The sequence below is a fragment of the Rhinopithecus bieti genome, unplaced genomic scaffold (assembly GCF_001698545.2).
Source record: "Rhinopithecus bieti isolate Rb0 unplaced genomic scaffold, ASM169854v2 scaffold_19617, whole genome shotgun sequence".
Lineage (NCBI taxonomy): Eukaryota > Metazoa > Chordata > Mammalia > Primates > Cercopithecidae > Rhinopithecus > Rhinopithecus bieti.
Window position 1 is genome coordinate 1298188 of NW_016809622.1, and position 17256 is coordinate 1315443.

Here is a 17256-nt window from a genome sequence, read left to right on the forward strand (position 1 = left end):
AAATTAAGTCAAAATCCTTATAGTACTCTTATTTTCCTTCAAATGCTTATTCATTCTTTTCGTTAATCTAAAAGGCATGGGACTTAACAACATATATTCAAGTGAAAAGCCATAGTTTTGATTGTCTTGTCTGTAATATTACAAATCATGGAAAACCTCAACCCTGAGGCTAAGCAGAAAAAATAAAAACCTCTGCACTTTAGATGTATAAAAGATGAAGTCTTACTATATAGAAAATCTGGAAAGCATTAAATCAAGCATCCTCTTCAAGTTCCTTTAAATGTCCTCCCACCATTGTGTCTACAAAAAGATACAACATCATTAAAGACAAGGTTGACGATACCTTCAGTCTCCAGTATGGCAGGCAGTTATGGCAGTAGACCTCAGAATGAGACAGAGAAGTGAACAAAGAAATGGGAGAAAGGAAAAGGAAAAGAAGGAAAGAAATAGAAAACAAACCAAAACAAAAAGAGTATTAAAGAGGAAAAGAGGTGTGGAACAGACAGGGTATTGGTGCCTACTGACTGAAGAATTATATAATTACCCCAGCACACACACACACAAAATTGGCAGTCTATATTTGTGGAAAAAAATTTGTAAATTCCATACATTATGGAATATAATCTTTGTAACAAAAGAATAGTCATCCCATTTTATGGAACAAAACAGAAGTTCTGGGAGGGTAAGGGAACTGCCAGAAACCACACAGCTAATAAGCAACAACACTGCGGTGTTTGAATTCCAAGCCCAATGTTCTTTCCAATATTCCACTGCTACTATAGTCTATCCTTTAACTTGTTGCTAATTTTCAAATAACCATGAATTTTTTTTTTTTTTTTTTTTTTAGATGGAGTCTTGCTCTGTCACCCAGGCTGCAGTGCAATGGTGCAATCTCGGCTCACTGCAACCTCCATCTCCCGGGTTCAATCAATTCCCCTGCCTCAGCCTCCCGAGTAGCCAGGATTACAGGTGCCTGCCACCACGCCCAGCTAATTTTTTATATTTTCAGTAGAGACGGTATTGCACCATATTAGCCAGGATGGTCTTGATGTCCTGACCTCGTGATCCGCCCGCCTCGGCCTCCCAAAGTGCTGGGATTACAGGCATGAGCNGTAACAAAAGAATAGTCATCCCATTTTATGGAACAAAACAGAAGTTCTGGGAGGGTAAGGGAACTGCCAGAAACCACACAGCTAATAAGCAACAACACTGCGGTGTTTGAATTCCAAGCCCAATGTTCTTTCCAATATTCCCCTGCTTCTATTATTTTCCCTTAACTTGTTTCCAATTTTAAAAAACCATGAATTTTTTTTTTTTTAGATGGAGTCTTGCTCTGTCACCCAGGCTGCAGTGCAATGGTGCAATCTCGGCTCACTGCAACCTCCATCTCCCGGGTTCAATCAATTCCCCTGCCTCAGCCTCCCGAGTAGCCAGGATTACAGGTGCCTGCCACCACGCCCAGCTAATTTTTTATATTTTCAGTAGAGACGGTATTGCACCATATTAGCCAGGATGGTCTTGATGTCCTGACCTCGTGATCCGCCCGCCTCGGCCTCCCAAAGTGCTGGGATTACAGGCATGAGCCACCGCACCCGGTCTAACCATGAAATTTTTAAGAAACAAATGTATTATGAACAAAACATAGTAAGCTATTTTCTGTCCCCGAGGAAAATTAATTCTGAAAACAAAAATCTGATTTTGTCCTTTCAAAATCAATAGAATGGAGTGGGGCAGGGGAGAAGGGCAGAAATGTAGTGATAAAGGACCACATGAAGGAGTTCTGTGGTGAAGCGTCTAGAATGTAGTGACACATGTTGAATCTACACGTGATAAATTGTATACAACTTAATACACACACCCACATAAGTGAGTACATTAAGTCAGAATAAGACCTGTGGATTTTATTAATATCAATATACTATTTATGATATTATATCACAGTTTTGCAAAATGTTACCATTGGAAGAAAGCGGTTAAAGGAGACATGAGAGCTCTCTGCATTATTTGTTACAACTACACAGAAATATAGAATTATCTCAATTAAAAACCTCAATTCAAAAAATCAACAGAATATTCATAGCAGCAATACTCACTTTGAAACAGGAGAGTAACATTGTGAAGAAATATAGGAATACACAATGCAGTCAGTCAAAGTCTTCATTATAATCATTCAAAGACATTATAGTAGAGCTGGTAGGGGCCTTCTCATGATTTTAAAATTATTTTCAAATTTAAAAAATAATTTTAAGCAAGAGATGATAATTTTGAATGGTTTTTGGAGAGACAATGCCTTAAGAGTGACAGCCAGATCACCCAGTCATGCAAATCATAAACTATGGTTGGAAGGTGATCAAGAAGAAGAGAAAATATATTTTAAACTAGAACTTTTTGAACTATGCTGCTTAAGAATTCCATCTCAAAATATCAACTGACATAATACTAGAAGTATGAGCCAGTTGCTTGGTAAGACAGTTGGAGAATTATGGTAATAATTATGGAATGCACCAAGAACTGTCTCACAATACTAATCACAACAGCTACTATTTATCAAGCACATATTACGTGCTTGGCATTGTTCTTGTTGCTTTACATAAAAGATTAAAAATCCTCACAACAACTTTGGGAGGTAATATGTGGAAACTGATGGTGCTCATGTAATTTACCCAACGTCACACAATTAGAAAGCAGCAGAGTTTGACTCTGAACTTAGGGTTTTCTGACTCTAAAGCTTATGTTCCTTAAAGCACTGGAAATGAATACCTTATCTTGGATATTCTGGTACATGACTCCAGGGTGACAAAAAAATTATAGCCAGTAATAGAAAACTGTTACTGATATTAAACTGACCTGCTTGTAGGTTCCATCTAACAAGGTGTCCAGGTGTTGAAGAGGGGCGGGGGTTTTATCTTTGAATCTTGCTAATAGCCGGCGTTGAATGGCCCGAAATTGTACAGCTCTCTCAGATAAGAGTTCTTCTAATTTTTCACCATTTATCCGTAGCTGCAATGAATAATTTCTTAAATTGAGATTAAATGGACACAAAATACATCTTCAAAGAAAAAATATACACAATGATAATAAAAGAGTAATGAAGAAATTTAAATGTATTATAGAATTAAGGGAATTAAAACAATGTTGTATTTGGTACATGAGTCACTAATTCACAGATGATACAGTGGAACAGATCAAATGGAAACTTTGTAAAAGTTATCCAGTATCACTGGAGGAAAAACAGATCATTTAATAGGTGTTTTTCAATAATTGGTTACATGGGAAAAAATAGAAATCTTTTCTCATTCTTTACAGCAAAATCAATGCAGAGATTAAAAGTTTAGACACAATAAAACACTAGAAAATCAGAATTTTAAAATAATCTTAGTATAGGAAAGGCCTTTATTAGTGTAAGTCAAAAGCTAAAAGCCACACCCACACACAAACACACAAACACACCCCTGATAAATTACTAACTAAAAAAACAGAAACATATAATTCTACATGATTTTGAAAAATTGTAAAGAAAATAAGACAAACAGCAAACTGCAAAAAGTAACAGCAATAACTACAGAGACAAAGTCATGCCCATATCTAGAAAGCATCTACAAATCAACGAGAAAAAGACCACAACCCAACAGAAATCAGTAGGAAATCAGCAACAACCCAACAGAAAAATGGCCAAAGTTTTACATGAAAGTTAATACAAATAGCTCTTAAACATATAGCATTTGACTGAACAATCCTAATTCTAGTAATGTATACTAGAGATACACTTACAGAAAGTAATGTATACATCAGGATATACATTACAAAATTGTTTGATCTATTGTTATCACAGTAAGACATTATTAATAATCAAAATTCCCATCAATAGGGGAATTGGTTAAAGAAGGAAGACTATTCTGCAAGACTACTAGGTGCTGATACACAATGCTGTGCATAGATGATAAATGAAACAAAGCAAAATGATACAAAATAGTATGTATAATGTGCTGCCATTATTTTTTATTTTAAAAGAAGAAACCTATATATTAACATAGTTGTGACTGCATAGGATATTTCTAGAAAGATATACAAGAAACTGGACACCAAACACTGCCTCCAAAGAAAAGATTGAGTGGCTGGGGAATTAGAATCCTAAATGACTCTCTTCACTGTAACCCATCTCATTTAAATTAACATTGTTAAAATAAAAGAAAGCTAGTCAAAGTCACAGGGTAAAAGGGACACTTCATAAGATCAGGTCACGTGAATCACTAATTCAACTTTACAAAATAGTAATAAACTAGCTGAAATAAATATCATATTCAAAATGCTCATAAGTCAAACATATCATAGACTACATTTCTAGTAACAAACCAAATTCCTTACCCTTTCAGTGCATGCATTCTACAATTACATATGAAATAAAAGTAACTTGAAATTTTAACTTTTTTTAATCTCAATTTTAGAAGCACTCAGTAGCTAACTATATCAAAGAATATTCCCTTGAGCAAAAAAATACCAAAATTAAGTAATAAAATATTTTAAATAAAGTTTTAAAAGAACATTAACCTAATTATCAATAATTCATTCTTCTAATTGTATAATTTACTGCTATAATTTATTTCCTAAATTCTTGACACACCAAAAAATTAAAAAGATATTCCCAATACTCAGACTATCAACCAGGTTATCATTCCTTTGAAAGTGTAACCAAGCAGCAGTGATTGAAATGTTTTCACATGTCAGATTTTCAATGCTGAACAAATATTTATTGATCTCAGAGCCAAACCCTGGTCCAGGCACTAGAAATTAAAGCAATGAATAATACAGACAAAAATGTCTGCCTTCATGAAGCTTATACTCCAAGGGACACTTGGATTCCAAAACCCATCTGCATTCAAAGTTTAAAATCTTACTAATGGCTGAAAGCAGAGAAAGGAGACAGAGAACAAAGGAAGAATAACCATGCCCCCCTTAATTTATGTGTGTAACAAACGAAAGTGCCTGTTGTTCACCATATTCTCTAAGTCCCTCCTCAGAAAAGACACACCCCTGATGTACAAACTCCAGGGAGTTACTTACTAACCAGAAGGTATAAAGGGAAAATTATATGTCAAACTTATTAGTCAGTAATATCTAATATTCTCTATTTCAAATATTACAAATATATAATTAGTATAGTCTTTCCGTGGACCCTTTCACAAATCACTACACTTCAGTTTCCAACAGTGAAGCAAGAATTTCTTAAAATATATCCCAAAGAACTGCAAAGATTCACATTCCATATGATACCTAAAAATACTCTTATAGACCATGTCAATTTTGGTGCTACAATTTGACCAAAGGCATGCATTCCTAGAAAATATTGTCATCACAGGTTATCATCATAGATGAGGAATTATGACATAATTATTCATAATTCAATTGTATACACCTGAAATTTTCTTTTTATGTTCACACTACATTAAAGAAGTCTTCACAGCTGAAAAGTCAATGCTCTTAGAATGTTCAATGGTTGACTGAAAAATTATATGACTGGTAATATTCTCTCTCTCTCTCTCTCTCTCTCTCTCTCTCTCTCTCTCTCTCTCCCTCTCCCTCTCCCCGCCCCACACACACACCCCTAAACTGAAATGTAGTCCCCCTAAGAACCAATGCTTACTTGGATAATGTTCAAAATTCTCTCAAAATTCCCCTTTTGTATTGCCTATAGAGTCTGTTCATAGACTATATAAGTGGAGCCTGATGACTTTAATACATGGGACTTTTAAAAAAAACTATGACTGTTACTGTCAAATACACTCACAAAACAAGTATTTGGCTAGTCCCAAACATCAAATCAGTCTGCAGAAGATGAAGACATGTCAGCATTGAGATACTCAAGAGAATCTAACACAGGCTCCGAAAGCACTTCCAAAGAAGAAATGCAAAATATTCAGAGCCACAAAGTTACTGTTAGATCTCATTGATTCATACATTGAATCATTCAGCATTTACCAAGCACCCACTGTGCCAGATACGGGGGAATATTTTAAGTGTTAACCCTCATTCAGATGCAGAAGTTCTGGTATGCTTGTTAAACATTAAAAAGAAAAATCACTTTACTTTATAATCACACCTCATTTATGGCCTGCTAGAATTAGTTAGCCAAATGGTCTCTGATAAGCTCAAATAGTTTTAACACTGGGTTATTGGGGTCAAGGGTTAAGTCTCCATGTGGGAGAATTAAATCAGCTCTGTTCCAAGGCCAGACGACATGGTTAGCTCCAGGCAGCCACTCTGTAAATGTCTGTAATTGATCACAAACTGGGCAAGTGGGCAGGAATGGATTCACAAAATCCACCATTCACATAAGAAAAACAACGAGAAGCACATAGCCTAATGGCATGTATACAGAATTCTTCTATAGCATATATTTCTCTTTCATATATTTAAGGATTATAGATTATGTGGGTTATGATCATACACACCTCAAAATGATGATCAATCAACTCAAAATATTCTTGAAGGGGCATAGATCCAGAAAAAGAACATGCAAAATCTTTGACTCCCTGTTTTTCAAAATATTCTTGAAGGCGAAGAATAAGCTCATTGGTTATGAGCCAAAGATCTTCAAATTGTTCACTCTGAATGCGATATCGTTCTGAGAGAAAAAAAATTAAAGAAAAATGCTTAGTAACACAGAATTACTGGATAAAGCTACATGAATTATCAATAATCCTGACTTTAAAAGTTCAAAGATTTCATTTTTGTAACAAAGATATGATTCCACTGGCTTTATAAAAATACTTTCACTGCTTCATTGCTCCCTGCATGAACCACTTAACACTTTCAAATCTAATTCCAAAGGTAGGTGGTCACAGAGGCAAACTGTAAAGTATGGTCCTTTTTGTTATGTATCTTACAATAGGTTTCAGTACAATAAAAACACCCAAATTTGAGTCCTTTAAAAGGCCTGTATTTAAAAGAAAACAGCCATTGCAAGAATACAATTTGTTATCATTAGTATCATTTCAAAATACTAAAGTAAAATAAAATGTATTCTATATAAAATTCAATATCCTGGATACTGGAATCAGCATAATTCATGGTAATCATGATCAAAGTTTTCTATTTTTCTAACAGTTCTTTAATTTGAAGAGAGATTTTGCAGTCAGAACCTTTTCTAAATATAAATCTTGTTTCCCTTCATTCCCTGAGACCTCAGCTCCACTATTCCAAGATGACCAATTTCTAGCCATGCTCTACCCTGAAAATGATGACAACAACAGTGACAATGATGCTAAGAGAGGTGGTAATAATACCTATGATAACAACAGCTATTATTTGTTGGGCACAAACTGTGTACCAAGAACGGTGACTACAATAGCCCCTTTTTATACAAAGGAAAATAAAGCACAGAGAGTTTCAGAGACTTGCCAAAGATTAAAAGCAATTAAACGCCAGTGCTAGAATTAATAGTTCATCTCCTTCTGCCTAAATCCTGCTTCTTCATCAGGACCTGGCTTTAATCTCATCTACTCAAATCTTGATTTCTCTGATATCCATGGGAGTTCAATCTGCACCAGCCACATTTTAAGCACTTTACATTCACTTTCTCATTTAAACCCTAACAGCCCTATGAGAGAAACAGTGTTACTAGCCAGTTAGTAACAGAGTAGGCACCGGAACACTAGATAATAACCTTAACTGCCTCATAAGATTGTGTCTTCCTGAATTTATATAGAGACTTACTATGTCTACAGTTCACTAGGCACTTAACTACATAAAACCAGGCATTCTTATATAACTTCCAAGATTATTACATTTGCTCCCTTTAAAAGAATTATTATTTTTTTCTTTTTTTCTTTTTCTTTTCTTTTTTTTTTTTTTGAGACAGGGTCTCACTCTGTTGCCCAGGCTGGAGTGCAGTGGCATGATCTCGGTTCACTGCAACCTCTGCTCCCCGGTTCAAGTGATTCTCATGCCTCAGCCTCCCGAGCAGCTGGGATTATAGGTACCCGCAATGACATACAACTAATTTTTGTATTTTTAGTAGAGATGGGGTTTCACCATGTTGGTCAGGCTGGTCTCGAACTCCTGACCTCGTGGTCCACCCGCCTCAGCCTCCCAAAGTGCTGGGATTACATGTATGAGGCACCACACCGGGTCAGGAATTATACATTTTTTTGAGATCTAGGACTAAGTCCTCTATTTCATTTAATTCACCACTTATTGACCACCTATTATGTAGATGTCATAAAGAGACACACTGGGAGTACAAAGATGAACTGAATCTTCTTGCTTAGGGAATCTAAGATCTAGCTAGAGTAGCATGATACATAGACATATAAAATATTTCTTTATGTTTCCCATGGTACTGTGGTAAATTTCATAAATGCAATTACTTCTTCAGATTGGTTATTAGGACTTCAATTTGTCATCTCCATCCAGAATTCAATAATATATCTCCTATCATCCCTAGTCATTCCCTTTTACAATGATAAAGAATAAAATATACTAGGTATGCTTGTCACAAACCATGCAAACACACTGGTCTTTGCTGCTGAAGTCATACCCCATTCCCCTTGAAGCTTCCCCACCCCTCCCTTCACCCTAGTCTTATTCTGGATGCTGAGTTCTGCCCATAATGCTGATTAGGTGTTTTCCTCAATCAAAGATAACACTTTTTAAAATAAATGCCACCAAATATTTACTTTTTAAAATAAATGACACTGAAGTGTTAATGCTTTAGAGACAGCACAGTTGTGGCGGGGCAGGGGTAGAGAGGTAGACTGGAGAATAATGATGATAAAGTACCATATAAACCTAGTCTTATCCATACTAAGCTTGAGATCCAACATATTAACTCTAGACTGTATTTATTTACTTTCATTCATTTACATAACTCAGTGCAAGATGCTGGGGATAAAATCAGGAATAACGGAAGAAGAGCTTCTGCCCTCAAGGAGCTCCCAGGAGACTTGGAAAGAGAGCCTAATAGCAGAAAACTGAACACCGCTTCTGCCGTCACTCTTCTGCCACCACTGATTCAGGACCAATCATTAGGTCTAACCATGCCACAGTGGTGCCAGGACTTCCCCCGAAGAAGATATACTACCATTTTCAAGTATAGGAAGGCCTATCACATAGCAGAAGAATTAGACAACAGCTAGAGAGATGCAAAGGGCACAATTCATGATAAGAACTATATCAACAATGATAGATGCTCACAGCTGCCTCAGGAAAAATTGCCATTGAAAGTGTTTTTCAGGCTCTGAACTCCCTGGTCTTTGGTATTTTCTTGAAAGTCCACCTGTGAGTTGCAGAACTTGGTGTGAACGAAAGGTCATTTCATGAGGTACAGACCTGTCTCAGATCCTGTACCAGGATCCTTATATTTATGTGTGTCTGTCCATCCCGGGCAGCTCACATCTAGGTCCAGGTAACATCCTAGGCTTCTAGGGGGAGCTGAGTTTGGCCAGCTGTATCTCTTTCACAGCTTTGTGATCTCCTAGAACACCGGCTTCAAATCCTGTTGTACCAGGCCTTGTGGTTGTAGCAGATGTAGATGAAAAAGTTGCACACTGCAGTGGTCCTGGCCTGAGAAGACAGTGAGATGTGGTAGTGGCTCTCAAAGTCACAAAGCCAGATGTGGTGGTGGTGGCAGGTATGGGCCAAATTGCTCAAGACATACATATTGGCACTGCCACAACTGACCACAGTTACCCTCACTACAGGCAGCTTCTGCAGAGCCACAGTCTTGATGATGAGTGCGTTGTCCCCCACAGAGGTCTACACCAGTGGCAAGAGATTCTGCACTGTGAAGTCCAGGTGGCGCCCATGTCCTCCCACTACACCCTTTGCAGCAAGGAAAAGGTCTTGTCCAGGGTAGGTAACTCCTTCCAGGCTTGGAACTCTTCCAGTAGTGTCACATCCACCTCCTTGTCCAAGGGGAAGGCATGTCTCACAGTGGGGCACAAGGTCAAAGAGAAGGCACTGCTGGTGCTCCTAGGTTGGCAGTGGGCCTTGCAGGGCCCACCCTTAATGGGGCTCAGCAGGTGCAGGTGGAGCTTCCAGTTGGGAGAGGCTGGTGTGGACATGATGACCAGTGTCTTCACGCTGTCATCTCTGCCTGCAGCATGCCTATCTTTCCCCAGGCCTCCTCATTCAGCTGTGTTTCTGACACTGCCTACTGCATGTTGGCTTCCCACACCATCTTGTGGGCTTCCTCAAACAGGCTGGCCATCAGCTCCCCGAGCTCCTGCACTAGGAACAGTTGCTCACAGTCTTCGTCCTTCAGCTGCAGCTCCTTGTGGGCTTTGTGCAGCTTCTCCTTCAGGAGCTCAGAGCCCATCTTGTGAATTCCTATGGAGATCCTGTAGGAATGAATACCTGCCAAAAGCATTAAAGAGCTTCCACCAGGTTTGTAAGGTTGAACAGGATCCTTTACAACTCCCAGATTTTGAGACTTCTGCTTTAATACGCTCATTTCCTTTCACATCTACGTACCTTTAAATAAAACACTTAAAACAATGCTTGACATATTAAGCACTCAATAAATGTTACTTATTGTCATTATAGTTTTCATCACTTTCCCCAATTTGTTGTAAAATAAAGGGCAGAGATATCATACATTTCTTTGAACCTACACAGCACCTAGCTAATCAAGTAACTTTCACATAGCAGATACAAAACAAGTATCTTTAATAAAATGTTTTCTTTAGCATAGAATTTACTGTCATTTCAAATATAGCTGTAAATTGTTACAGAAATTTCACAGTGCTAATTTTCAAAGAAAATTCAATTCATTCAGTTTCTAGAAGGATTCTGAATAAGCTTCCACATGCAGATAGAAAAACCTTGGGGTTAGCCTAAATATAAGAATAAGAATAAAATTCCTTATATATGAAATAAAATAAAGCTGTAGAGAGGAATTTATTCCATTCAACTATAAATTTTCAATGAAAATGTATTACAAATCTTAAAAAAGATAAACATAAACAACTAGGATTATTATGACATGTTTAAAAGAACTATATCATCTGGCCCCAGAAGTAAAAACACACATATATAATTAAACGTACCCGAATGAAGTAAAGGAGAAAGCCATGGGGAAATCTATGAGAAGAGCACTGCAAGACAAATGAACTGTAAGGACAAAGGCACTGAGGCAGAAATGTGTTTATAGAACACAGAGGAGGAACGTAGTATGTCTGAAATGGAGTAAGCAGTTTTTTTGCTGCGCTATAACAAGACATTATACCAGCTTCTGTTAAATCACCCATGTAGGTATTGCAAAAACATCTGGAAACAAAGCATGTTCAGGTACGTCCAGGCAAGCCTATCCACCATAAGTTAGTCTGAAAATTGATCAGAATTTATCACTGGGGAAAAAAAAAGGACATGATTCTCAGCAGAACACCAATAGTATGCCCAAGCTCAGCTGGCCAGAGCTGAGTTCTTAACGAGGAAAGACAAACCCAATTAGGACCTCCTCCAACACCTCAGTGAAACTGCTAGGCTGAGTCTTCACTCACAGCTTACACTGGGCATGTGTGTTGCATAAAAGAAAATGGGGGATGCCGTGGGCTAACCAAGAAAGGCAGCAGTGCCCCAAACTCTTCCCCCAGCGAGGTCAAGTGCCTGCTTCAGCTGTCTATGGAGCTCCTTCCTTCTACTGTCCTGACAAACAAAAAACAAATCTCTAACAAAATGAACTGTGAACAAGTCTAAGCTTTTCTCTTCTCCTTTTATAAAAATGTGGATAACCATGACAGGGGCCTGTGAGCTCTCCGAAAGACCCATCTCAATCCCCCATATTGGGAAAAGACTTCCCTCTCTAAAGATAAAGTAACAGAGAAACATCACATGCAGTAGGTTCAAAGGAAAGCGACAAATCAAAGGGTTGAAATTCTCTTTATAAAAGAGAGGTAATGGAAGACAATTCTTGTTTATAGTTTAAGTAAGACTCAAGGTAACACTGCATCTATTCATTTATTCAAAAAATATTGCTGAGTGATAAGTGCTAGGGAGACATTACTGAACAACACATACATTACCCTAGTCCTCATTCTAGTGAGAAGGGCAGAAAATAAACAAGTGAATAACATATGAAACAGAACCTATGAAAATACTACGATGCAGAAACAAAGGTGCTGTAATAAAGACAAGTGGGTGGCCTTTCTTGAGATGCTATGGTTGGGAAAGGCCACACTGAGAAGGCGATGTCAGTGATAGTACTAATGGTAGTAAGGATGAAAATAATACCAGTAGCCAAAATTTACCTAGCACTTACAATGCATCAGGAAATTATTACATGCTTTTTAGGGGTTATTTCATTTGGATTCATATATAATATTACAGTTCTATTTCATGGCCATTTAATAAATTTTTTAATGGTTATGTAATTTTTCCAAAGTCATTCAGAAGAATTTTAAGCTAGAGCTGGCATCTAAACTATCAATTTGAGTCTACACCTCACTTTCCTAATGATTTTGTACATAAAGCCAAGAGCCGAATCAGGAACACAATCCCATTCATAATTACCATAGAAAGAATAAAATATCTAGAAATATACTTAACAAGGGAGGTGAAAGAGCTCTACAATAAGAATCTACAAAAGCACTGCTCAGATAAATAGAGATGACCCAAACAAATGGAAAAACATTCCGTGCTCAGGGACAGGAAGAAAATATCATCAAAATGGCCATACTACCCAAAGTGGTTTACAGATTCAATACTATTCCTATTAAACTACCAATGACATTCTTCACAGAGCTAGAAAAAAATTATTTTAAAATCCACATAGAACAAAACAAGATAACAAATAGCCAAGGTAATCCTAGGCAAAATGAACAAAATTGGAAGCACCACATTGCCCTACTTCAGACTATATTACAGGGCTACAGTAAACAAAACAGCATCATACTGGTACAAAACCAGACACATCAACCAACAGAACAGAAGAGAGAGCCCAGAAATAATGCTGAACACCTTCAACCATCTAATCTTCAACAAAGCTGACAAAAACACACAAATGGTGCTGGAATAACTGGCTCGCAATATGCAAAAGATTGAAACTGGACTCCTTCCTTACACCACATACAAAAATCAACACAAGATGGGTTAAAGACTTAAATGTAAAACCCAGATATATAAAAATCCTGGAAGAAAACCTAGAAAATACCATTCTGGGCATAGGAGTTGGTAAAGATTTCATGACAAAGACGCCAAAAGCAATTGCAACAAAAGCAAATATTGACAAATGCTATCTAATTAAACAAAGAGCTTCTGCACAGCAAAAGAAATTATCAACAGAGTATACAGATGACCTACAAAATAAGAGAAAACATTTGTAAACTATGCACTGGGGAAAGTTTAATATCCAGAATCTATAAGGAACTTAAACAAATTTACCAGAAAAAAAAAAAAAAAAAAAACAACCCCATTAAAAAGTGAGCAAAGGATATGAACAGACACTTTTCAAAGAAGACATACATATGGCCAACAAGCATATGAAATAATGCTCAATATCACTAATCATTAGAGAAATGCAAATCAAAGCCAAAATGAGATACCATGTCATACCAGTCAGAAGTGTTAATATTAAAAATAAGTCAAAAAAGAACAAAGGCTACCAAGATTGCAGAGAAGAAAGAATGCTTATACACTGCTAGTGGTGGTATACATTAAGTTCAACCCTTGTGGAAAGCAGTATGGCAATTCCTCAAAAAACTAAAACATAACTGCCATTCGACCCAGCAATCTCATCACTGGGCATACGCAAAAAGGAATATAAATCGTTCTACCATAAAGATACATGCACACATAAGTTTACTGCAGCATTATTCACAATAGCAAAGAATCAACCTAAATGTCCATTGACAATAGACTGGATAATGGAAATGTGGTAGGGATACATCATAGAATACTATGAAGCCATAATAAAGAACATGATCATGTCCTTTGCAGAAACATGAACGAAGCTGGTGGCCAATATTCTTAGCAAACTAATGCAGGAACAATAACAACAACAAAAAAAACAAATACTGCAGATCCTCACTTATAAGTAGGAGCTAAATGATGAGAACACATGGACACAAGGAGAAAAACAAGACACACCGGGGCCTACCTCAGGGTGGAGGGTGGGAGGAAGGAGAGAATCGGGAAAAAATAATTATCAGGTACTAAGCTTAGTACCTGGATGAGAAAAATAATCTGTACAGCAAACCCTCATTACACAAGTTTACTTATACAACAAACCTACACATGTACCACTGAACCTAAAAGTTTTTTTTAATGTAAAACTCGTAATAAACATTTAAAAAGGTATTATATTTTCAGTAACTTAAAATTTTAGTTTCTGTTTCTTTCTTATTTTTTCATCAACATATACAAAAGAAAACAAAAAACAATTTTCTGGAATAAAAAATTCACCATTAGGATGAGTGCAATGACTCACACCTGTCATCCCAGCACTTTGGGAGGCTGAGAAAGGCAGATTGCCCGAGCTCAGGAGTTCAAGACCAGCCTGGGCAACATGGTGAAATCCCATCTTTACTAAAATACAAAAAATTAGCTGGGCATAGTGGCGCACACCTGTAAGTCCCAGCTACTCAGGAGGCTGAGGCACGAGAATCAGTTGAACTGGGAGGCAGAGGCGGCACTGAGCCAAGATCGTGACTGTACTCCAGCCTGGTGACAGAGTAAGACTCTGTCTCCAAAAAAGAAAGAAAGAAAGAAAGAAAAAATTGCAATTAGTCTTGGAATTTATAAACACAACGACATTTTTTACTTTTGTTAGATTACCATAAATCCAAAGAATCAATGAGTCCAAGATTTATAAAGTATTATTTTGATTACTAAACATTTTCTCAGTGTTAGTACTCCAAGATGGTTAATACTACCCCTGGAGACTTTCCAGAGTATATATTTCATGGATGGAGAAATGAATTTTTCGATTTACAATATAACATAAAAGAACCTGTACTTTAAAATGAGCCCTTAAAATATTAGTAATCAAAATAGCTGTCAAAATGAACATTCAATTTGTTTATCTCTTTTCTTTTGTATCTTGCAATAGCAGTTCAGTGGAAATAACCACTTCAGTTTCCAAATAAAACAAATTTAGATGATCAGAGCCTAGACAATTTCCATAACACTCTATTATAAATGGAGAAAATAATATATTTAATTAAGGAAGATACAAAAATGCATCACATCAGTCTTTATGTCAGAACATCTCAAGTTCATCAATATAATGTTTGTATTCATATCATAAACAGTGAACTATACGATTCATGCTATTTGGAAATTTTGAAACGTGAGACAGAAAAGCAGATGAATGCTTTTTAAACCAAAATGTTGAGGAAACAAACTATTTCAGTAGGTTTTTTTTTTTCTTTCTTTCTTTTTTTTTTTTTTGAGACAGAGTCTCACTGTTGTTGCCCAGGCTGGAGTGCAATGGCGTGATCTCAGCTCACTGCAAACTCCGCCTCCCAAGTTCAAGTGATTCTCCTGCCTCAGCCTCCCGAGTAGCTGGCATTACAGGCATGTATCACCATGCCTGGCTAATTTTGTATTTTTAGTAGAGGCAAGGTTTCTCGATGTTGGTCAGGCTGGTTTCTAACTCCCGACCTCAGGTGATCTACCCACACCCACCTCGGCCTCCCAAAGTCCTGGGATTACAGGTGTGAGCCACCGCGCTGACTTTCAGTAGGTTTAATATTTTAAATATACAGCCTCTTCAATATTAGAAACTAAGGATGGTTTCTTAACACTTACTTTTCAACAGGCTTTTTCCAAGCTAGATTTATATAATATTCTCATTGTCATTTAATAATATTGCTAAGAATTTTTAAAATAAATATTAACAGTAATATTATATTGATGAATCACTGTATAAGTTAAACTATTCACAGGGGCATGAGGTGGGCATCAGTTGACCTTAGATTTGGTCATTATACTTGTCCCTACGTTTCCTGACCTCATTAAAGGACTGTCACAGAGCCCCTACCACATGAACTTTCAGCACACAAGAAAATTCACTGATCCTTTGAAACTTCATGCTTTATCAAGCATCAGGATATACTTTCCCCTCTTCCTAGAATGACCTCCATCTGATAATCTCCTACTCATTCCTTAAGACCCTCTACAAATAAAATTTCTATGGAGTTTCAACCCTTTGGGATACAACAGCACTAAAAAACATGCTTCTATAAGCACATCAAGCATTCTATTATTGGTTCTCTTTACCTGTTTGTCTCTCCCATTAGTGTAGGAGCTCCACAAGAGCCACAACAGTGTTTATAGCTAACATGTCTGCTGAACGAAAAAGGAATAAATGTATTGTCTACCAAGATGAAGTAAAATAATACTCCCATTTCCTTTTTCTCCAGGTATTTTGTATGACACAGTTCAAGATAACATATGCTTTCTTTTGGAAGATGCAAAAGAAATCCTATTTCAAGGCCCAACAATTTTTCACATATGTGACTGCAATCCTTCTATTATACCTGAAAGCGAAATAATCAAAATGAACACCAAAAAAAAGGACTTTTAAACTTGACTTTATTCAATTCAATCACTCTAGCATGTTAAAAATCTTTCAGGATATTGAAACATCCAATGTATTAGTTATCTTTTCCATTTTTCAAACACCTACCTGAGGCTATACTAATTTGATACACATTAGGTTTACTTTATTCAAAATGCTCAGGACCAGAAGTGTTTTGGATTTCAGATTTTTTCAGATTTTGGGATATGTGTATTATATACTTTAGCAGTTAGGCATTCCAAATCCAAAAATCCAAAATCCAAAATGCTCCAAACTTCCAAACTTGTTGAGCACTTTGGATTTTGAATTATTAGATTTGGGATGCTTGGCCTGTATTTGCAATTGGTTAACCCTACTTTGTGACACTGAGAGTATGTGTCTATTCAGCATTCTTTGCAGATTTTCAACTTAGCAAGACACAGCATTCTCAGTTGAAATCTTGGAGAAAACTTCTGCATTGTCATCTATCATCCAATAATTTTGATGAAAAACTAAATGCCATCTTGATTCATATCCCTTGAGTAACTTGTTTTTTTTCTTTCTAATCTTTAAGAATATGCTCCTTAGCGCTCTAAAATTTCACAATGATTTGCCTGAGGAGAGAGAAAGACAGTATGTGCTTTCTCATTCATCGTGCTAAGCATCAAAACAACACATGAGATCAACAAAACAAAGAGCTGGTTTTTTTGAAAAGATAAACAAAATCGAACAAACCTTTAGACTAAAAAAAAAAAAAAAAA

The 17256-nt window shown here is 36.7% G+C and overlaps 1 protein-coding gene across 4 annotated transcripts in view; it reads right to left on the reverse strand.

The window, feature by feature from the left end:
- BBS9 (Bardet-Biedl syndrome 9) overlaps positions 1-17256 on the reverse strand; it is a 506926-nt gene that overhangs the window by 214792 nt on the left and 274878 nt on the right. For all 4 annotated transcript variants that reach the window (XM_017889840.1, XM_017889842.1, XM_017889841.1 and 1 more), the window contains 2 exons: positions 6450-6622; positions 2848-3000 (listed from right to left, as the gene is read on the reverse strand). In XM_017889840.1, coding sequence (XP_017745329.1) covers positions 2848-3000; positions 6450-6622 — 326 coding nt within the window. The remainder of the gene's footprint in view (positions 1-2847; positions 3001-6449; positions 6623-17256) is intronic.